Genomic DNA, 18,056 nt, shown 5'->3' on the forward strand with positions numbered 1-18,056 from the left:
CTGTTTTTGCTTTTGTGAAGGCTACAAAAGCACTGAAATAATGTTACAATTGCTACTTTTATTTTAAATTTGTATTACTTTTGCTTAATTTCAAACTGTTCCAGTTACATTGTGAATGTGAATCAAAATATGCTGTCAATAATTATGGTTTTGCATGCATGTTATCAACTTTTTTTGTTTCCTCATTTTTGTACTAGTTCTGTATTGCTTAAAAGTGAAATAAGGAGTGAAATAGTGAGGAATAAGCATGTGCTGTTGTTAGTATTGTGCAACTTTACAGACAATAGTTGGTATAAATAAATTGGTATAATTATTCCACTGACATAATAGTTAACAGATACTATTGATACTTGTTACTTGGACTCTGAAATAGTCAAAATTTTTTATCTCTTTTATTGTATATTATACACTATTTTCATTTAATATGGATATTTTATCACCAATTTCAATATCTATTTGCTTTTTTTAGTTCCTTTTTAAACTTGAGTACTTGAAACTAAATACTGTTTAGGAACAGCATATTTGTTAATTGCATTATCACTATGTACTGTACCATGTATTTTTGATGATCAGATTGAAATTTTTAAAAATTGAAAAAAATATAATCTGAAATGATTATTATTTTCACTTATATTTAAATGGACGACATTGTTATAAGACTAAATACTGTATTTTCTAGATTAGTGCTTGAACACATTAGCACTGGTCTAAATTCCCAGCTCTTATTTGAGGCCTAGTGCATAACTTTTGCTGTTGATTATTTTGATTACCATATTTTGTTTTATTTTTGTATGGTAATATTACTCAGAAACAAAGAATGTTGGGCCCCATTTCTAAATTATAAATGCAATTTCCAGTATTTTTAGTAATATTGTAAATTATCAATAAAAAAAGTATTGTTTTCTTCAACTTATTGTTTTATTTTCTCAATAGTCTGACTAATCACTATTTGAATTTCTCACACAAAGATTGTTGTTCTCTTTCATCTTCCTTATATTCTTGGCGCTCCATCTCCGATACTCTAAACTGATTCAGGAGCTCCTATTTTGTCCTAATAATGGCTCAGAGGACTGTCAGCACCTTTCAGAAAAGAGATCATTTCATTTTCCAAGTTGTTGAGAACATTCTTCAGGAATCTAATCATACATCTTCATCCAATGAACAATTTTACTTTCAGGAGAATGCTAGTTCTTGGTAGGAGTGGAAAACTTCTTGCCATCCAGATTCCATTTCTTGTACTTCTCAGAATAGCAATCCTTGAAAGGTGGTTCCAGCAAACATCTGTGGCTTGGATGAGGCTGAATATTGGTCTTTGCTAGTTCAGCCTTAGTGGAAGTCACAAAATGGAATCTGTGAGCATCCCAAACCAGCAACTGTTGCTTAAATACTAATTGACCCCAGACTTTGTATAGCCATTTGATGGTCAGTCTCTGTTCATCCAACCATTTGTGCTGAGCACAATTTCAATTCTCTTGATTTTTATCATTTCTTTATCTTCACAAAGACCTTTGTCTCTAAAGGTGGCAACTTTCTTCAATGCACACAAAACTTTGCTAGAGCAGGATTTTTCTGTCATTCAAATTAGCACAAAATGAGCCGAAATGCTCAAGTCATTGTCACAGGCAAGTTCATCAAATTACATTCAATTTGTATTTCTGTATAATCAGAAATCAGACAAACAGAATGAACTTTTCCAACTTGTCTTGAACTTGTGGGGAAATTTTTTGACTTTTGGTCATTCATTGTGCAAGAGGATGTCCTTTGCCAGGAAATTCTGCAACCAACCATGACTGACTTTGAAGTTCTCCACAGTTGAATTGCAAACAGTTCCATTATTGAATGCAACATTGGCATTCTTCATAATCATTTTCCAATACAATATACAATTTCTTGAAATGAAATGCCATTTGCTTTGCATCTCATCTATCCAGTTCTTTATTTTCTCCTCCACTTCTTCACTTTCAGATTTTTTCTTTCACCTCCTTGATCAACTTCTCTTGGAGGTGCCAGATCCAATGCTAGGTCAAAGCTTCGTTTCATTGTTATATCATTCTTGAATTCTTCCTACAGAAAATTTGGATCAACTTCAAATTTTCTGACAGCTGCTGCTTTTCCATTATTTTCCACAAAATCCACAGTTTAGTTTAAAACTGAATTTGTTGCTATGAAACTTTGTGCCTTTAGATGTTACCAAATGCTAAATCACAAACTACAACACGTCAGAAGAAGACAGCTGTTTTTATGATATCATTTTCATACTAAAGGAGAAGTGCATATCATGTGAGAAGTGTACTAATTGCACATTTCTCATGCGGTGTTGCATCTGATTGGGAAAATTTTGCAAACTTTTTATTTTATTATTTGAATTAGCATTCAGGTGCTTAACTGGCATTTATTCATTTACACAGGTGAAAACTAGTGTTGTAACGAATAGTATATTCGGCCAGGAGCGTGGCCGAATAGCCGAATATTCAGCCAAACTATTCGGCTTGATTAACGCACGTACAAAAACTGGCGCACGAACCGTATTATGGCAAGGATCCTGCTCTCTATTGGCCCGCTGTCACNCCACGTGTTTCCGAGTTGCAACGTCAACAAACAATGTGTGACCACGAGAAGACGCGCGCGACTCGCGCTTGTTGCAGTTGCAGTCGCCTGCGCGGCTAGAAATCGCATAGTGTGACCAGGGCTTAAGCAAACAAATTTTAGTGACGTGACCAAAAAATTTGCTTCGGCCAAAGCCAGAAAATTTACTGCTAAATAATTTTAATCGATAGGGAATGTTAAGAAACTCCCTAACATGTTTAGATGTCGAAGAATGGTTGATTAATGCAATTTCCCTGACAGTCAAGTGATGTTCTTCAATTCTGATTTTCGAGATTTGTATTCCCGGAATGAAATTTTTTGTACCAATGCATGTGGCTTACTCACTCACAGTTTAAATATATCATCCGAAATACCAATAAAACTTACCAAAAGTTTTATTGGTATTTCGGATTGCTTCGGCTGCATTATGTCTCTGCTTATACTCGTAAAAGAAAATTATTCAATTTCCGTTTTTTCATACCGTCAGAAAAAGTACTCTTTAAACATGTGGAATTCACAATATAAATGAGTGTACATTTTTTTACATATACGTGTGCTCTTCCACTTGCAAACATACAGCACTGTTTACATGGAAAACAATTAAACTACAAGGTAGGAAAGTTTAAAGTTTAGAAAACGTCATTTCATTTGTAACCACCCAATATATGGACGGCCCCACGGGAAAGTTATTTATGAAAAATTCATAAAAAAAAGGAAAATGTATTAAAAATTTAAATCATACAAATTAAGTTTTTTATTAAAGCAAACAGTAGATGAATATCAAAAAATTATATTTTGCAATAAGTACATTATCATATGAATTAAATTATATGAGAATTTACACAAGTGATGTTATAATAAGCTATTATTCAGATAATTAAAATTATTACTTAGTCATATATCTTTTTTAATTCAATTTTTAATACTGTACTAAAAAGAAATAAGTTTAAGATATATTAAAACTAATGGTATCCTTTTTATTTCCTATGGAAGAAAAATACTATTTTATCAGTACAATCATTTAAATATTTTTTCCTGATCTTGATTAACCTTGAATAGTAAAATTATTGTTTAATAAAAACATATAAATTCATATTTTTTATTTTAAAATATTAGATAAATTCTGTCAGACATGTTATTTTATTAATTAAAATAAATACACCAATAAATTCACTGTATGTTGGACAATCTTAATTTTATTTGAATTCTTTTCAAATAACTAAATTCAAATTAATTGAATTAGAATATATAAGGAAACAAAATTATTTAGTACAGATAGACAATAGTTTTATTAAAATTTTTGACCAAACATCTATCTTCAACTTACAACTTAATTATGATTAAGAATGTGTATGAAATTAAGAACAGGACATACAAAAGTTCTAAATATTTTAAATTTTGTTCTATCAAGAATTATAATACAATGGAACATTTTGTATTAAAACAAAATTCTATATACAGCCTATGTGAAATATACTACATCCATATTTTAAACCAGTAATAGCATATGGAATCCTAATGTGAACAAATTTAAATTAATATATAACACAGAGAATAAACTTGTGCACTTTTTATATTAAAATACTTTGCCTACTTTTTTATAAAAATCTTGTAACATTGCTCTCTGTCATATATTCTTACGTATGATGCCTATGATATCAAAAATGCATGGATGTGATTATTAAATTTTTTCTGCATGTTTTTTTTTAAGTTTGCATATTTATGTAAGTATTTTATAAAAACCATGTTATTTTGACTAGAATCTTTCTATATAAAATTTTTACTTTTAAAGTTTGTTCAAAGATACTTTACCGCTTGTAAGTTATATTTAAAATATTGACTGCATGAACAATTATTTGTGTGTGTGTGTACAAACACACATTTTTTTAGAACATTTTGCATTGTTTATTAAAATTTTATATTTCAGAATTTATATACATATGCATGTAAAGCTTAGATACTTTGTAAAATCAAATACAATAAATTTAATAAACTTATTTCTAAAAATAAATTATATATAATCTTCAAACAGTAAGTTATGCACAATTTATGTTAATTCCTCTATTATTGCTGTTTTCTTCCTTTCTATTTTAACACATGGTAATGTGTTTTCAACCGAAGATATATATTCTATCTCCAACTCGGAAATAAGCTGCTGAAAACATGTATTATACTCCACACTCCAGCTAATAAAATATTCCAATTTTTTAATGGATTTTTTTAATTTTTCTTTCTCGATTAACACTTTGCTTTTATTTTTGAAATGACCCGAGCATTTTTTCACTTCTCTGAATAATTTAATCACATCCGATAAGCTATTTATCACGGATTTCTCGGGCACGCACGGGTCTATACTTTCGAATATCGACGACACATCTTTTAATAATTCCACTGCCGCTTCTCGTACCAAAAAGAAGTCGCCATTTCCTATGCATAGTTTCTGGATACAGTATTGTACTGCCTCGCTTACATTATTAAAATTTGCATTGGTATATAACACAGGTGAAAGGTATAAAATAGCACCAACTGTCTCTGCAGGAAAATCACAATAATCACCATTATACTTTTTGGCTACATAAACATAACTATACACAACATTTACCAGATTATATTTTATACATTCTGAAGGAAGACGAGACGTTAACCGACTTAACGGTTGGATATCTAGCTGTCTATCTTCGCTAGAACATAGCTCTTGAACGCGTGGTTTTCTTATATTCCACCAAGGGTTCCAAACTGGCAAAATAGTTTCTACCTCGTCACTATTAACTATTTCTTGAAATCTGTCTTTTTCATCTTTGGTTAGAAACTTCCAGAGATCTTCCTCTTTTAAGTTATCAGAATTTTGAATAAAATTAATTTTATTTTCAAGATCATCATCATCATCTTCTTCTCTTTCTTCTTCATGCAACCGTTTTAAAGTTTTTAACATTTCTAATTTGGTATCAGCACATTCTTTTCTATTTTTCATCTCTGTCATCACCCATGCTTTGTAAAACTCTTCGCTGCATTGCACGTGCTCGTTGCACTTATAACACTTAACACTACAATAGTTACAGTTACAGCGAGGACAAGTATATTTCGCCTCCCTGCAACAAAACTTACACTCAACTTTCTTCGCAGACGTCACAGAAGATTTATCATTAACAGAAAACATGGCCTCGTAACACCGACTTACAGAAATAACAGAAACACAACTACTAAAGTTAAGTGTTGCCAATTAACTATTATTATTTAAAAAATAACACATTTAACGTTATTTTGAAACAAAATTTCTTTTAAATAAAAATATTGTATCTAGAAAAACACGTTTATAAATTTTATTTTCTTTCTTATAAATATTCGAATTATTATACATTGCATATTATCAGATTTTTCTTTCAGTCACTCTTAAAGATTCTTCTTTTTTTTACGTTTTGTTTTCTTTTTCGTGAAGGATTTTCTTTGTAAATAATTTTTAGAAGCTGTCTGAATAAGTATAGCAGCCACATTCTCTCTCATCTTATTTTTCATATTCGCGGCTTCGTCGTCTCTTCTTGCGATCACCATCCGATACTCCTCTTCAATGGGATCGATTTTGGCGTTGATAGTCTTGCAATCGTTTCTAATCCTATCTATCTCTCTCTGATATCTAGCACACTGGCTTTCCTTCTGAAACATAATTTTGTCGAATCTTTCGATTTCTTCTTTTAAACCACACTCCATAAGTTGCTTCTTCCTCCTCCGCTGAACTTCCATTGTGTTGTGTGCCGTTCTCGACTCTTCTAATTTCTTATTAATCAATTTAATTTCGTCATCGATCTCTTCGCACTCGAGTAAATAGGTGGTATATATGTCGTCGATCGTTTTTCTACTTAGCTTGACTGTTCTGAAGATTTCTGCTTGCCCGACTCTTTCGGCAAAGTCTATCTCGCTCTTTACTCTACATAGAACGTGTTCTGTTTCTTTCAATTTCCTATTTAGATCTTCCAATAAGTAATCTAACTTATCCCTTTCCTGTTCTATAGCAATTGTATATTTTCCGATGTTTTCCTTCAAGTTAACCATTTGCCAACGTTCCTCGGCCGTCTTCTCCGGTGTTTTCATAACCCGTTCTTTGAATAAATCGACTAGTGCGTGAAATTTCTGACAAAAACAATAAAGATTGCCAAAATTATCCGACAAAGAGGAGGCGGAATCGATCAGTCGCTTAATGAAATCGCTATGCACCGGCAGCTGGCTGTATATTTTTCTGATATCTTTAATAAATTCGCTGTCTTTCTCGGGATTTCTCATCGAGTGATGAATTTCGCCTTCTGTTTCTAGCCAATAATTATGAATTTCGTCATAAATTACTCTGATATCTTCTGGTATATCGTTTAAATCGATATTTAAACTCCATGCTTGGGAATATAATTTCATGTAGCCGTGTATGCGTCTAAAATAAGCAACGACGTACAACTTTGTCACAGTTTCCTTTAATACAGACCAAATCCTTTCGCTTTCCAACGACATTTTCCGTTAATTTTAAAAGAAATGGAATCGAAAAATAAAATCGTACGGAAAAAGAATCCGACCACGTGATTTCATTGTATTCTTGTGTTTCTACGCTAGTCTGCGCTGACGTCACACTTAATCGGTCGAGGATGCAGGTTTTTTGAATTGCTGATTTATAAAAGGTTATTTTGTATTATTTTCTTATAAACATGAAGCTTAAAGAATTAAAAAGCGTATTGCAGCAGATGGAAACATTTCATAAATCGAAATATCAGTTGGAACAATATACAACACCGGCTGACATAGCAGGTTGTCAGTTTAACCGTAGAGATGAATAGGAGTACGTAGATTTTTTTTAAATTTGATTTTTAACAATCGTCTTTTATATTTAGCAAAAATGCTTTATATGATTCACACTGCCTCCGGTTTGGGCAATGCGGTTGCGGATCTCGGATGCGGATGTGGTATATTAGCGATTGGAGCATCCCTACTTGGAGCAGAGTAAGTTCCTAGTCTTGGCCAAACGTTTTAAATCAATATATTTCATCTTTTATCTCGAGTACACGCTAGGAAATAGCCTAAAGTTATTTGATATAAATGCTGAATACAACACATTAATTGATCTTATTGGGTGCTCTTTCCTTTCAGCATATGTATAGGAGTGGATGTAGATGACGAAGCATTGTCGGTGTGTTTGGCAAATTGTGAAAAATTGGAGGTGACAAACGTCGATCTCATTCAGATGGATGTGGTACATCTTGCAGATTCGCGCTGGTCTAAAGTTTTTGATACGGTCGTCATGAATCCTCCATTTGGTACAAAAAAACGGAAAGGTAATAACTCGGCTTTCATTTGATTTCTTTGTGTTAAGTTTTCCGAGCAAAACTTTCAAATGCAAATGTTATGCCATAATTGATGTAGACATATAAAAATACTGGTAGAAATTCAGCTCCGAACAAGGCAGTTGGGACTTTATTGGAGCTGTAGATTATTCTGTAGCGGTAGAAAACTGAATGGAAGAATGTTCTACATACGACCCTTTGTGAGAGATAGTGTAGTAATAGTATAACAATGGTATATAGCCATGGTGGCCAAACTGTGGCTCTTCTAGACTTTTTTGCAGCTCCCATATTAGACCCCTGTCTGTTATTACATGTCAGAGCTTTAGCTGTTCATTAAAAAGGAAAATAGTTGATTTTTAGCATTGTTTAGAAAAATAGTTCCGGATTTTTTTTGTTTTCACTTTTAAATTTTACTGCTTTTTGGAAGGTCTTCAAAATTCCAAATGGGCTTATTTCTGGGAGGCTATATCTTGCAAAGGACCATATGTAAACCATGAGTTCCTTTGACTTTTTTACTCCTAGAGGCATGTTCTACAGCTCTGATAAGGTCCCAACTGCCTCATTCAGAGCTGCATTTCTACCTAAAGGTAAATTTATATTTTGATAAATTCAAGAAAGCTTTTGAGAAAATCATATTAATTAAATTTCACTTTTGTTTATAATTATACAAAATTTAACTACTGTATTTAATCGCATATAAGACAATGTTTTTATTCATTTATCACGGCTTCAAATTCCTAGGTTATCCTATACGCACGAGCAAAAGATTCTTTGCGTTTTTTGCAAATAATTTTTGTGAACTGTGTATTTGCATTTTTTACCAGATGCTTACCCTCTTGTATTTAAAAACATAAGTATTTTATCTGGGTTGTTTGAATCGTTCTTATATATTGTCAGGAGTAAAGATGAATAGCAATATGAAAAGCAAAGCTTTTGAATTAAATCCAGATTGAAATTCCAAAATTACACAGGAGCCTGATATAAGTTTTAATCCATTCCCATGTGAAAACAGATGATTATTCAGAAATCAGAATTTGGAGAAACTCATAAGTGTAATCGATGGAGAGGGGATTTGACTGTTAAGAATTGGCAAAAATATGTTCTTGATTGTCCAGCTTTACATTAACAAATTATGTTGTTGATTTTACAAGATTTTTCCTTAAAGTTTAAAATGCCAGTAATTTTTGTGAGACAATGTGTGCATTTACGTTTGATATTTTATTTGTGATTAAACAAAATAAAATTAGAATTGTATTAATAAATGTAATTTTCTTTATTTTGATCTTTAAAGTCACACCTCGTCCTATATGCAAGTAAATACGGTACATATTTTATTAATAGTTTATAGTATAGTTTATAATATTAATTTTGATAATTTTTAACATAGAAATTTGATAATTTTTTAGGAATTGATATGATATTTTTAAAAACTGCCTTGGGTTTAGCCAAAACAGCTGTCTACAGTATGCACAAAACATCTACCAGAGAGGTAGGATATACTGTATATTTAATTTCAGGATTTGAGATTTGTAAAAACTAACTAAAGTACATTGTTTAATAAAATTTACAATGACAAAAGATCTAATTCATTTTTATCATTGAAATGATTATAACTTTGTTTCATTCCTTTTCTGATATAAGCTTTTTATAAATTTTATCTTAAGTATATATATATATATANTTAGTCGTAACGGTCATCGACAGATGGTTGAAAGTGGCCGTTGGCTTTTTCAAAGTACAGCCACTGATTGGTCAGCAGACAATTACGCCACGCGGCATGATTTGCATAAGACTATGGCTTGGGAATCACAGATTTGCATAACGTTACAGCTAGTGATGGCTAATTGGTCGGCCGGGAATCACGCGAAATTACATTTGCATAGTGCTACAGTTCAGTAAGCACTAATTGGTCATCGAGTCTGATGTTGACGCTATAAAAAGGCGACAGTTCGACACACCGGATGTACGTCACTCTCGTCTAAGTTCGACTTAGGAATTTTTTTGTTTAATAACGAATGTGAATCCTTATTCCTGGAAAAAATAAGACATTCCCTAAAAATAAGACCTAGGCCCTTTTTCAGAGCAAAAATTAATATAAGACACTGTCTTATTTTCGGGGAAACACGGTAGTAATTTATATTGTCAACGATATTTATTGTGAGTTGATTTTGAAAGTGAGGCAAGTCCACTCTAAATAACAACAGTGCAGGATCATTGCTCTCTGTTGCCCAGGATTATTACAAATTAAAACAAAAATGTCACAAACATAATGCATTTTCAGTACATGAAATGAAAAGTGAAGACTTCTATTCAATCAAACCTCTGGAGGAGGCAATTTTGAAAAGAACAAAATATGATGATGGAGAAACTGTCAATTGGTTGAATATTTTCTGGATAGGATTTTCAAGAAATGTGCCTTATAAATTGTTTTATAAAACATTGATGGAAAAAGATTCACAATTTAAAACTCTTGATTTATCACCAAAACAGGGTAGGCCAAATAGTTTAAAAAAAAAAAAAAAAGTATTATCATCTTTAAATGCAAAAACTAGGCCTATTACTAAAGAAAAATATAATGGATTTATTACGCTATGTACCACCCATTCATCACGAACAGTTTCTTAGTGTAGATGGTGCAAATTTTTAAATATAATTATATGCATGCAACTTATTGCTGAATATTTTTTCTTATTATCTCCACTTTTTCCTATAAAATTAAATTTATTTTTGTTTTATTATAGCTTTTTGAAAGAAGTATGAAATGTTGAAATAAAATATTCAATTTTTTGTTATTACAATTATATTCCATTCAAAGAAAAGCAACATTTTCAAAAATCATTGCTTTTGAAAGTTAGGCAAGTTCATTGGCACATACCAAAACCATGATTTTTTTCACCTAATGCGGATAACCATTATCGAATATTAAATTTGCATGAAATAAGTCCACAAAAAATATAAAATAAGTTTATTACTGCTTACCATTAAATATCTAGCAATAACATAAAATGCACTTGCCCTATTTTCAAAATCAATGGCTCAAATACCTAATTGAAAGAAAAACTGTTCTATACTTTTAAATATTTAAAACTATAAATGTAAAATCATGGGAAAAATACAAATATAAATGAGCAATTATTTTATTGTGACATCACAATGCAAGGCTGCAATTTTTAATCATACAGTGGAACCTTGGTATATGACCTTAATCCGTTCCTAATGTTTGGACTTATACCGAATAGGACGTATACCAAAGCAACCTTTCCCATAAGAAGTAATATAAAAATGATTAATCCGTTCTCATGAAAAAAAATTGCTGGCTTTAAACACCTGGCTTTCCTGGCTAGTTCCTGCTTGATTTTTTATGAGATCAGCATGTATCTTTTTAGCTTTCTCACAAATAATTGCTTCCAATACGATGTCGCCAGCACACTGTTTTTCAGTTATCCAAAGCAAAAGCAATTTCTCAACATGATCTAATGTCTTTGATCTCTGTTTAGAAATTGATTTAACTCCTTTCGCAATGTTAGCAGATTTAATAATGCCTTTATTTTTCATGATTGTCGATATCGTCGTTCTTGGAATACGGTATGCAACAGTTAAATCTCGAACAAGCATACCACCTTCGTATTCCTCAACGATCTCTTTTTTCAGTTCCATTGTGATTCTAGTCATTCTTTTAGTTTTCTGTTGCTTTTCACTTGCCTTTTTGCAATTCATGATTAATAAAAATAATAACATTTTAATTACAAATTAAAATCAGAAGAAATTTAACAAAGTTATAAACTGTGGCACTGCGAATGTCTAGTCAGGTCTAGTACACCGATAGTGCTACCTGTTCATAGATGGCACGTATAATTGAATTAAGTTGTATACCGAACAAAAGTCATATACTGAGCAAAATTTGTTTCGTCCAAACAGAACGTATTCCGAATTGGACGTATTCTAAAGCAGACGTATACCGAGGTACCACTGTATTTTTAAATTTATTTAACATAAAATATATGTTGTTCAAATTAGTAGTGTCTTGCCCCTGTACATCATACTTTTCCTTTAGTAATCAAGTCATGCCAGTTATCTAACATCTTTCAGGAAAAATTTTTGAATTGAAATAACATGACTTCTGGTGTGCTTCGGAAGTTTTCATACAGTTAATCGGAGCCTCTTTCTCTTAAGCTTTCCATGTCTGGTCTCAGCTTTCCTCTTTCTAACTTCATTCTTGAGATTAAGGAAGGACGGACAGTTGGACAACAGTGGAAATTTATAGATGTACAAATTTTTCAAATTGCAACTCAATAACTAAACAAAAACAATTGTAACTCTCCACACTACTTATAAGAAAATGTTATTACACATATACAATATATGCTAATCCATAATTAACTGATATTTTATCGAGTAGTCATTTGTTTTAAAAATATACCTATTAATATTTTTGAGGTGAACAATATACAGTATGTAGGTTAAAAGCATTTTATTCAACTCTAAAAACTAGGTCATTACATGACTATCATATTGCAATAAAATTGAGATGGAGCCAGAAGTGATCCTTGTACCTGAAGGATGCAAACAGGTGAATTTTGCACTCTCTGCCACAAAAGAGGCTATCCTTGAAACTGCTGGCCACAGAAGAGATGATTCTTGAACTGGCTAGATACAGAGAGGCAACTCAAGAATAAAGCAATCACTACAGATTTTCTTTAATCTTGTGTTTTATTCATTTTTCTGCATATTTTCCAATAGGTGCAAGCAATGCTGTTTTTATTTTTGACACCTAGGTTTAAATTCCGTTAGGTGTGCTTGGGTTGCATCAGAGAGCACAAATATTGTCACTTTAATATCTTTGTATACCTAAAACTAAGTCACAGACTCCTATTTTTTTACATTTAAATGGACTTTTATTACAGTTTTGGATTCCTCATCATAATGAAAAAGGCAAGGTTTTATCAAAATCAACCCATTCAATTTTGAATGAATTCAATTTTGAGAATGAACTCAATTCTGTAAGTCCACATCAAGCAATTTGTGTGTATTGCTTTGTTGCACATGCTTATACTACGATCTTACATCTCGAAAACGAAGTCATGGACCCCCATTTTTTTTATTATATTTTTGGATTCCTCATCACAATTACTGGAAAAGTCAAAGATTAAAAATTACTTAGATGATATTTAAAAGAATTCTATTTTCATATTTATTGCGATCAAGTGTACACTAATGGTACCATTAATTGCAATATGTATGATGCAATTATATGAATTTTGTGTATCATTGGTTACGTGAAATTTATTAAACTTACCTAGTCCCAATGAATTTTAGCACCATTATATTTACTTAAAAGATTTATGTAACATTGTAAAGATACAAATATTTCATAAATCTTACCATTACACTTATTAACTTATGAAAACAATTTATAAAATCTTTTATATTTTCATCATAGTTTTATTGTGTACAAGTAAGATTAGTGAGGTTGAGGCCGAAGTTTTAAACGTGAAAACGTGTACGTCGGACGTTCAGTGCCGCTTTCCTGTAAGCCTAGAAGTTTGACAATGGTGTTTGGAATGTTGAGCACGAGTCCACTGACTATCCAAATACCATTGTCAAACTTCTGGGCTTACAGGAAAGCGGCATTGAACGTCTGACGTACACGTTTTCGCGTTTAAAACTTCGGCCTCAACCTCTCTATTAATGAATCATGTTTAATTGTGCATCTATTATGAGAAATTCTTCTCTTACATATAAAGATATGACTTGGATAGCATTAACACATACAGTACCTTATTATATATCAGCAGCAGCAATATCTACCAATGATTTCAAATTTGTAAAACAATAATAAAAAAATATTTTTTTAATAATCACCAAAGTTATTTAAAATTATTGTTGAAGTGCACTGCATTCTTTTAGAAAAATTATTTAAAATAATATAGTTATTTTTTTATTTCAGCACATTAAGAAGAAAGCAGACGACTGGGGAGTTAACATGGAAATTATCGAAGAATTTAAATTTGGCATACCTGCCACTTACAGATTCCACAAAAAAGCTGAAGTGCACATAGATGTTGATCTCATAAAATTTACTTTCAAAGATAAATCTCGTGATAGAAATTAATGTTTTAATTTGGAAAAATTTTTCCATTTAAATTTTTTCAAAATATTTTATTTTTTATTCTTACAAACATATTTTATTATATTATAGCAAAATAATCATCACAGACTCAGAAAATATATAATATTTACATTTTTCTTCCTTTTAGAATTAGTTTAAGTGAATTTACTTCCCTAATTATCGACCTTTCCTTTATCAGCAAAAACACATTAACTACTACAACTAATTCTATGTACGATTCTGAGCAATAACTACTGTAGATATTAACTTGTAATATAAATATTTTAATAGTCATGTTCATTATGTATAAAATTACATGTTACATAAAGAGTATTTATGACTTTGTAATAAATAAAGATATGGAAAATCTATTATCAATTATACTCGGCGTAACTAAATTAATACTGCGATTTGACTAAGTTTACATACAACCAAAGCTTATAGTGCATAACAAAAATAAATAATATGTATTCAATATAACAACAACAAAAAAAAATATTGAAATGCATCTGGAATGCAGTTCCGTAAAAGAAACAAAGTGCACGGTGAATTACATGAAATTAATCACATATTCTTGATTAATACATATAAATTTCATTAGATGGAAAGCAATTAAATCCAGTAAGATATTAAAATGGAGCATGCTATGCCATTTGCTAATGCCATGACGTATGCAGTATGAAAGTTGTGTCCGGATTGCTTTCTGAAAAAGAAAAACTTAAGTATCATAAATAATGATTTGTAACTGTTTTCGTTACAGGGAATTTTACAAATCTTTTTAGTTTGAAAAATTTAAAATTGGTATACCTATATTTGCTTGGAGATAATGGAGACGGCGGACTTATTCCGGGCATAAAACTATCAAAAAATACTATCATCCAAGAAAAAATTGTCGTGACTATCCCAAATATAATAGGTATTGCCAACGATGCAAAAAGATCTGCAAAGAGAAATAAATAATGTAAGTTTCTAATCATTTTAAATTTCAATTAAAATTGTTCAGTTTGAACTTGTTTTTATTTTTTTATAGAAGTCAGAAAATTTTAATTCCTAAAACATGTTTTAAAAAAAAAATGGCTAATACAATAATCAAATAATAGAAGAAAAAAACAGCTGTTAAGAAATTTTTAGGAAATAAAATTTTGATTTCTGTAAGCAAGATGAGTTTAATTTAGTTGGATCTCTGAATATAAAAAAAATGAAACTAATTTTCAATGTTTGTTAGAAACTCAAATTCTTTGTTGGCAGTTGTTAAAATAAAAAGTCTTTTATTAGAGAGTTATCAGTGAGAGAGAATTAGCAACTTTCCAACTAGTTTAACCATATAATTTCAATCAGGCTTAAGAACAAATTTAAATATTCAAATACAAAATTGAAGATAAAACAGAATATACTAATGAATATTCATTTTTATGATACATATGATATATACAAATTAGTTTCAAAAACTGTGAAAAAGTTATTTATTTTCTTAGTGAATAAAACTACACATTGAGATGACATTACCCTCAAAGTAAAAGTATTGGCCTTCTGCAGCAACACATTTCATACAGTGGTTATACAATAATTGGAACACGTTCTGGAACCCCTCATTTGCAACCAGGCACATAGTACTTTTTGCAGCAGCAATCACATCATTGAAACTGTTGAATTTTCTGCCTTTCGTGAGTGTAGATGAATGCCATCTTAGGAAAAAGGTGAAAATCACGGGGCAAGGTCCGGTGAGTAGGGAGGATATGGGAGGCACAACAAATGAAACTTATTAGGTTGTGGCCATTGAAATAGCCTTCTTGTGCAATGATACAGTCAATCCCCCTATAACACTGTTGATAATTCCGTTTTATATGAATTCCATGTTGTACGAGTCACTTAGATTTTACAAATACATGTACCGGGCTGTGAATGGCTCACGTATTTGTAAAATCTAAGTGACTCGTACAACGTGGAATTCATATAAAACGGAATTATCAACAGTATTATAGGGGGTCGAGTACAGTGGTTCCAATGGTGTTGAAGATCTTCAAAGCAGCTCTGGGAGTTACAGAGCTGCTCTTCTATAATGGAGTTGTGTGTACACAGCCATTGGATATCATCAACCCTGTTAAAACTCCTGACTTACAAGAACCGTTTCAGATGAAATAAAAAAGTTGAAACAATAATTAAAGTAGTACTTTTTATTTTCCAGTGCATAGTTTATTACTTCAGATGAACATTTTCAGCTGCTTAAGTGGCCCTCATCAGATGTAAATAGCTTATTCAGAAGAATTATGTGCTGAAAAGAAAAAAGCAAGAGTTACTACTATAAAAAAGTTAGAGGGACAAGTCAGGCAGATGAATAGGGGATGGACAAACACTCATCTGTTTTCCAGCCAAGAACTCTTGCAGTGATAAAGTGGTATGAAGTCTTGCATCATCATGAATATGATACCACTAGTGGGTCTGGTATCAGTTCAGGGCAATGGCAATGGACATTCAACAGTAATTGCTGTAGATCATTAGATTAGTCATGATTAACTGTATGGGCAAGGAATGAAATTTTATGCATAATACCTCTGGCATAAAAAAAAAATGCAACTGGAATGGTCTTTGATTGCTGTCTCAAGGGTTTTCATTGGCTATCGCAATGCAAGGCCTACACATTCATCACTTTGTTATTTGGTTTGCAGGTTGTACTGGTAACACTATGTTTCATCTGCATCTGTTGTAATGATACAGTGCAGTAGGGTTATATCATTTCAGGCAGTTTCCAGAAAATGTGTTCTTGACATGTTCAACTTTTTGCTCAAGAGTAAGGTTCTGAAATTCAATTCTCATATTGAGTTTTTATTTCTGCAGGCCTTTTGATAGAATGTTTGCACAATATTTTTGAAATTTCCACATTTTCTGATAACATTTGCACCATTACTTGCCAGTTTTCAGCTAAACACTGCTGAACATTCCTTGCAATTTTGTTAGTATGCAACATTGACAGTCATCCAGATCTTGTATTGTCACGAACATCTTCTCTCCCTTGTGGAAACACCTGTGCCACTTGCAGACTGCACTTTCCAGGGTGTCACATCTGTAGGCAACTTGCAGAAATTACCATGTTTCAGAGGCAAGTTTCCCTATCTTCATACAGAATTTAATACTGTATTTGAGATGGAGGAACAAAGAATCAACTGGACATGAAAAATATGCACACCTGTTATTTCTTAACTCTGCTAGACACATCTTCCTCATCCTTTTGTAAAGTCTTGTAAAATATGGCACAGTCTGAAAGTACATGCTATGTAGAACACTTTCTGAGAGAAGACTCAGTTTGGGAACTGTTGGGACAAAGGTCATATTGTAAAAATCAGGTGCCACATATTGTTATCAGTATCAATATATCCCAAAACATAAATAACATTACAAAACTTTCACTTACTTTAATCAGAAATTTATAATGATAAGTTTGAATTTATTTAGATATTAGCAATTATAAGCCGTGTCATTCCAATAAAAATGTTAGTTCAACAATCAGTCATTTTAAATTAAATCTTCCAGTCACATAAAATGTTTACTCTTGAAAAGGTTGAGAACCATGATTTAATTTAAAAAAAATTACCCTTTAAAAATATATAGATATTTAATATATATATTTTTAAAGGCATTTTCNCAGTACGTGTGCTGATCTTTGTAATTATAAATTGTGAATACATGTGATTAATATTATTTTCTTTTTTATTTTGTGCATGTTACAAGTTATAAATAAATATAAACAAACAACACTAACCCCATAACATTAAATCTAAACACCAAAATGATTAATTTACTGTGTTTTTGTTATTTCTTACTCCTGTTTTTAGGTATTCGGCCGAATAGTGATTAAATATTCAGTATTTGGCCGAATAGTGAAAAATAGGCCGAATACCGAATAGTAACTGAATATTCGTTACATCACTAGTGAAAACCCCTTGGTACTGATTCAAGAAAATTGATGATTGTTATTTTATTTTGTGTAAAAAGTTTTAATCATACTCAAAAATAACTATTTAAAACAATGGAGTCAGATTAATTTT

The 18,056-nt window shown here is 31.4% G+C and overlaps 2 protein-coding genes across 4 annotated transcripts; one reads left to right on the top strand and one right to left on the bottom strand.

Moving 5' to 3' along the window:
* Positions 1-3,943: 3,943 nt before the first annotated feature.
* LOC111640568 (zinc finger HIT domain-containing protein 2-like) lies at positions 3,944-5,841 on the bottom strand. The gene has a single exon (XM_023386590.1). It carries the CDS (start codon positions 5,741-5,743, stop codon positions 4,634-4,636), a length of 1,110 nt encoding a protein of 369 aa, XP_023242358.1. The 5' UTR covers positions 5,744-5,841; the 3' UTR covers positions 3,944-4,633.
* A 1,309-nt stretch (positions 5,842-7,150) lies between these two features.
* On the top strand, positions 7,151-15,044 carry LOC111640569 (methyltransferase-like protein 5). Of its 3 annotated transcripts, none has more exons than XM_023386591.1 (5): positions 7,151-7,371; positions 7,455-7,563; positions 7,711-7,895; positions 9,311-9,393; positions 13,852-14,696. In XM_023386591.1, the coding sequence occupies exons 1-5, from the start codon at positions 7,272-7,274 to the stop codon at positions 14,014-14,016; spliced, it is 642 nt and encodes a 213-aa protein (XP_023242359.1). In that variant the 5' UTR covers positions 7,151-7,271; the 3' UTR covers positions 14,017-14,696. The 3 variants fall into 3 exon arrangements, with proteins under 3 accessions (XP_023242359.1, XP_023242360.1, XP_023242361.1); XM_023386593.1 differs by having other exon boundaries at positions 7,194-7,244; XM_023386592.1 differs by lacking the exons at positions 9,311-9,393; positions 13,852-14,696 and adding an exon at positions 14,774-15,044.
* The last annotated feature ends 3,012 nt before the right edge of the window (positions 15,045-18,056 follow it).

Source organism: Centruroides sculpturatus, unplaced genomic scaffold (genome assembly GCF_000671375.1).
Source record: "Centruroides sculpturatus isolate CEXI.00-Female unplaced genomic scaffold, Cexi_2.0 scaffold1379, whole genome shotgun sequence".
In the NCBI taxonomy this organism is placed as follows: domain Eukaryota; kingdom Metazoa; phylum Arthropoda; class Arachnida; order Scorpiones; family Buthidae; genus Centruroides; species Centruroides sculpturatus.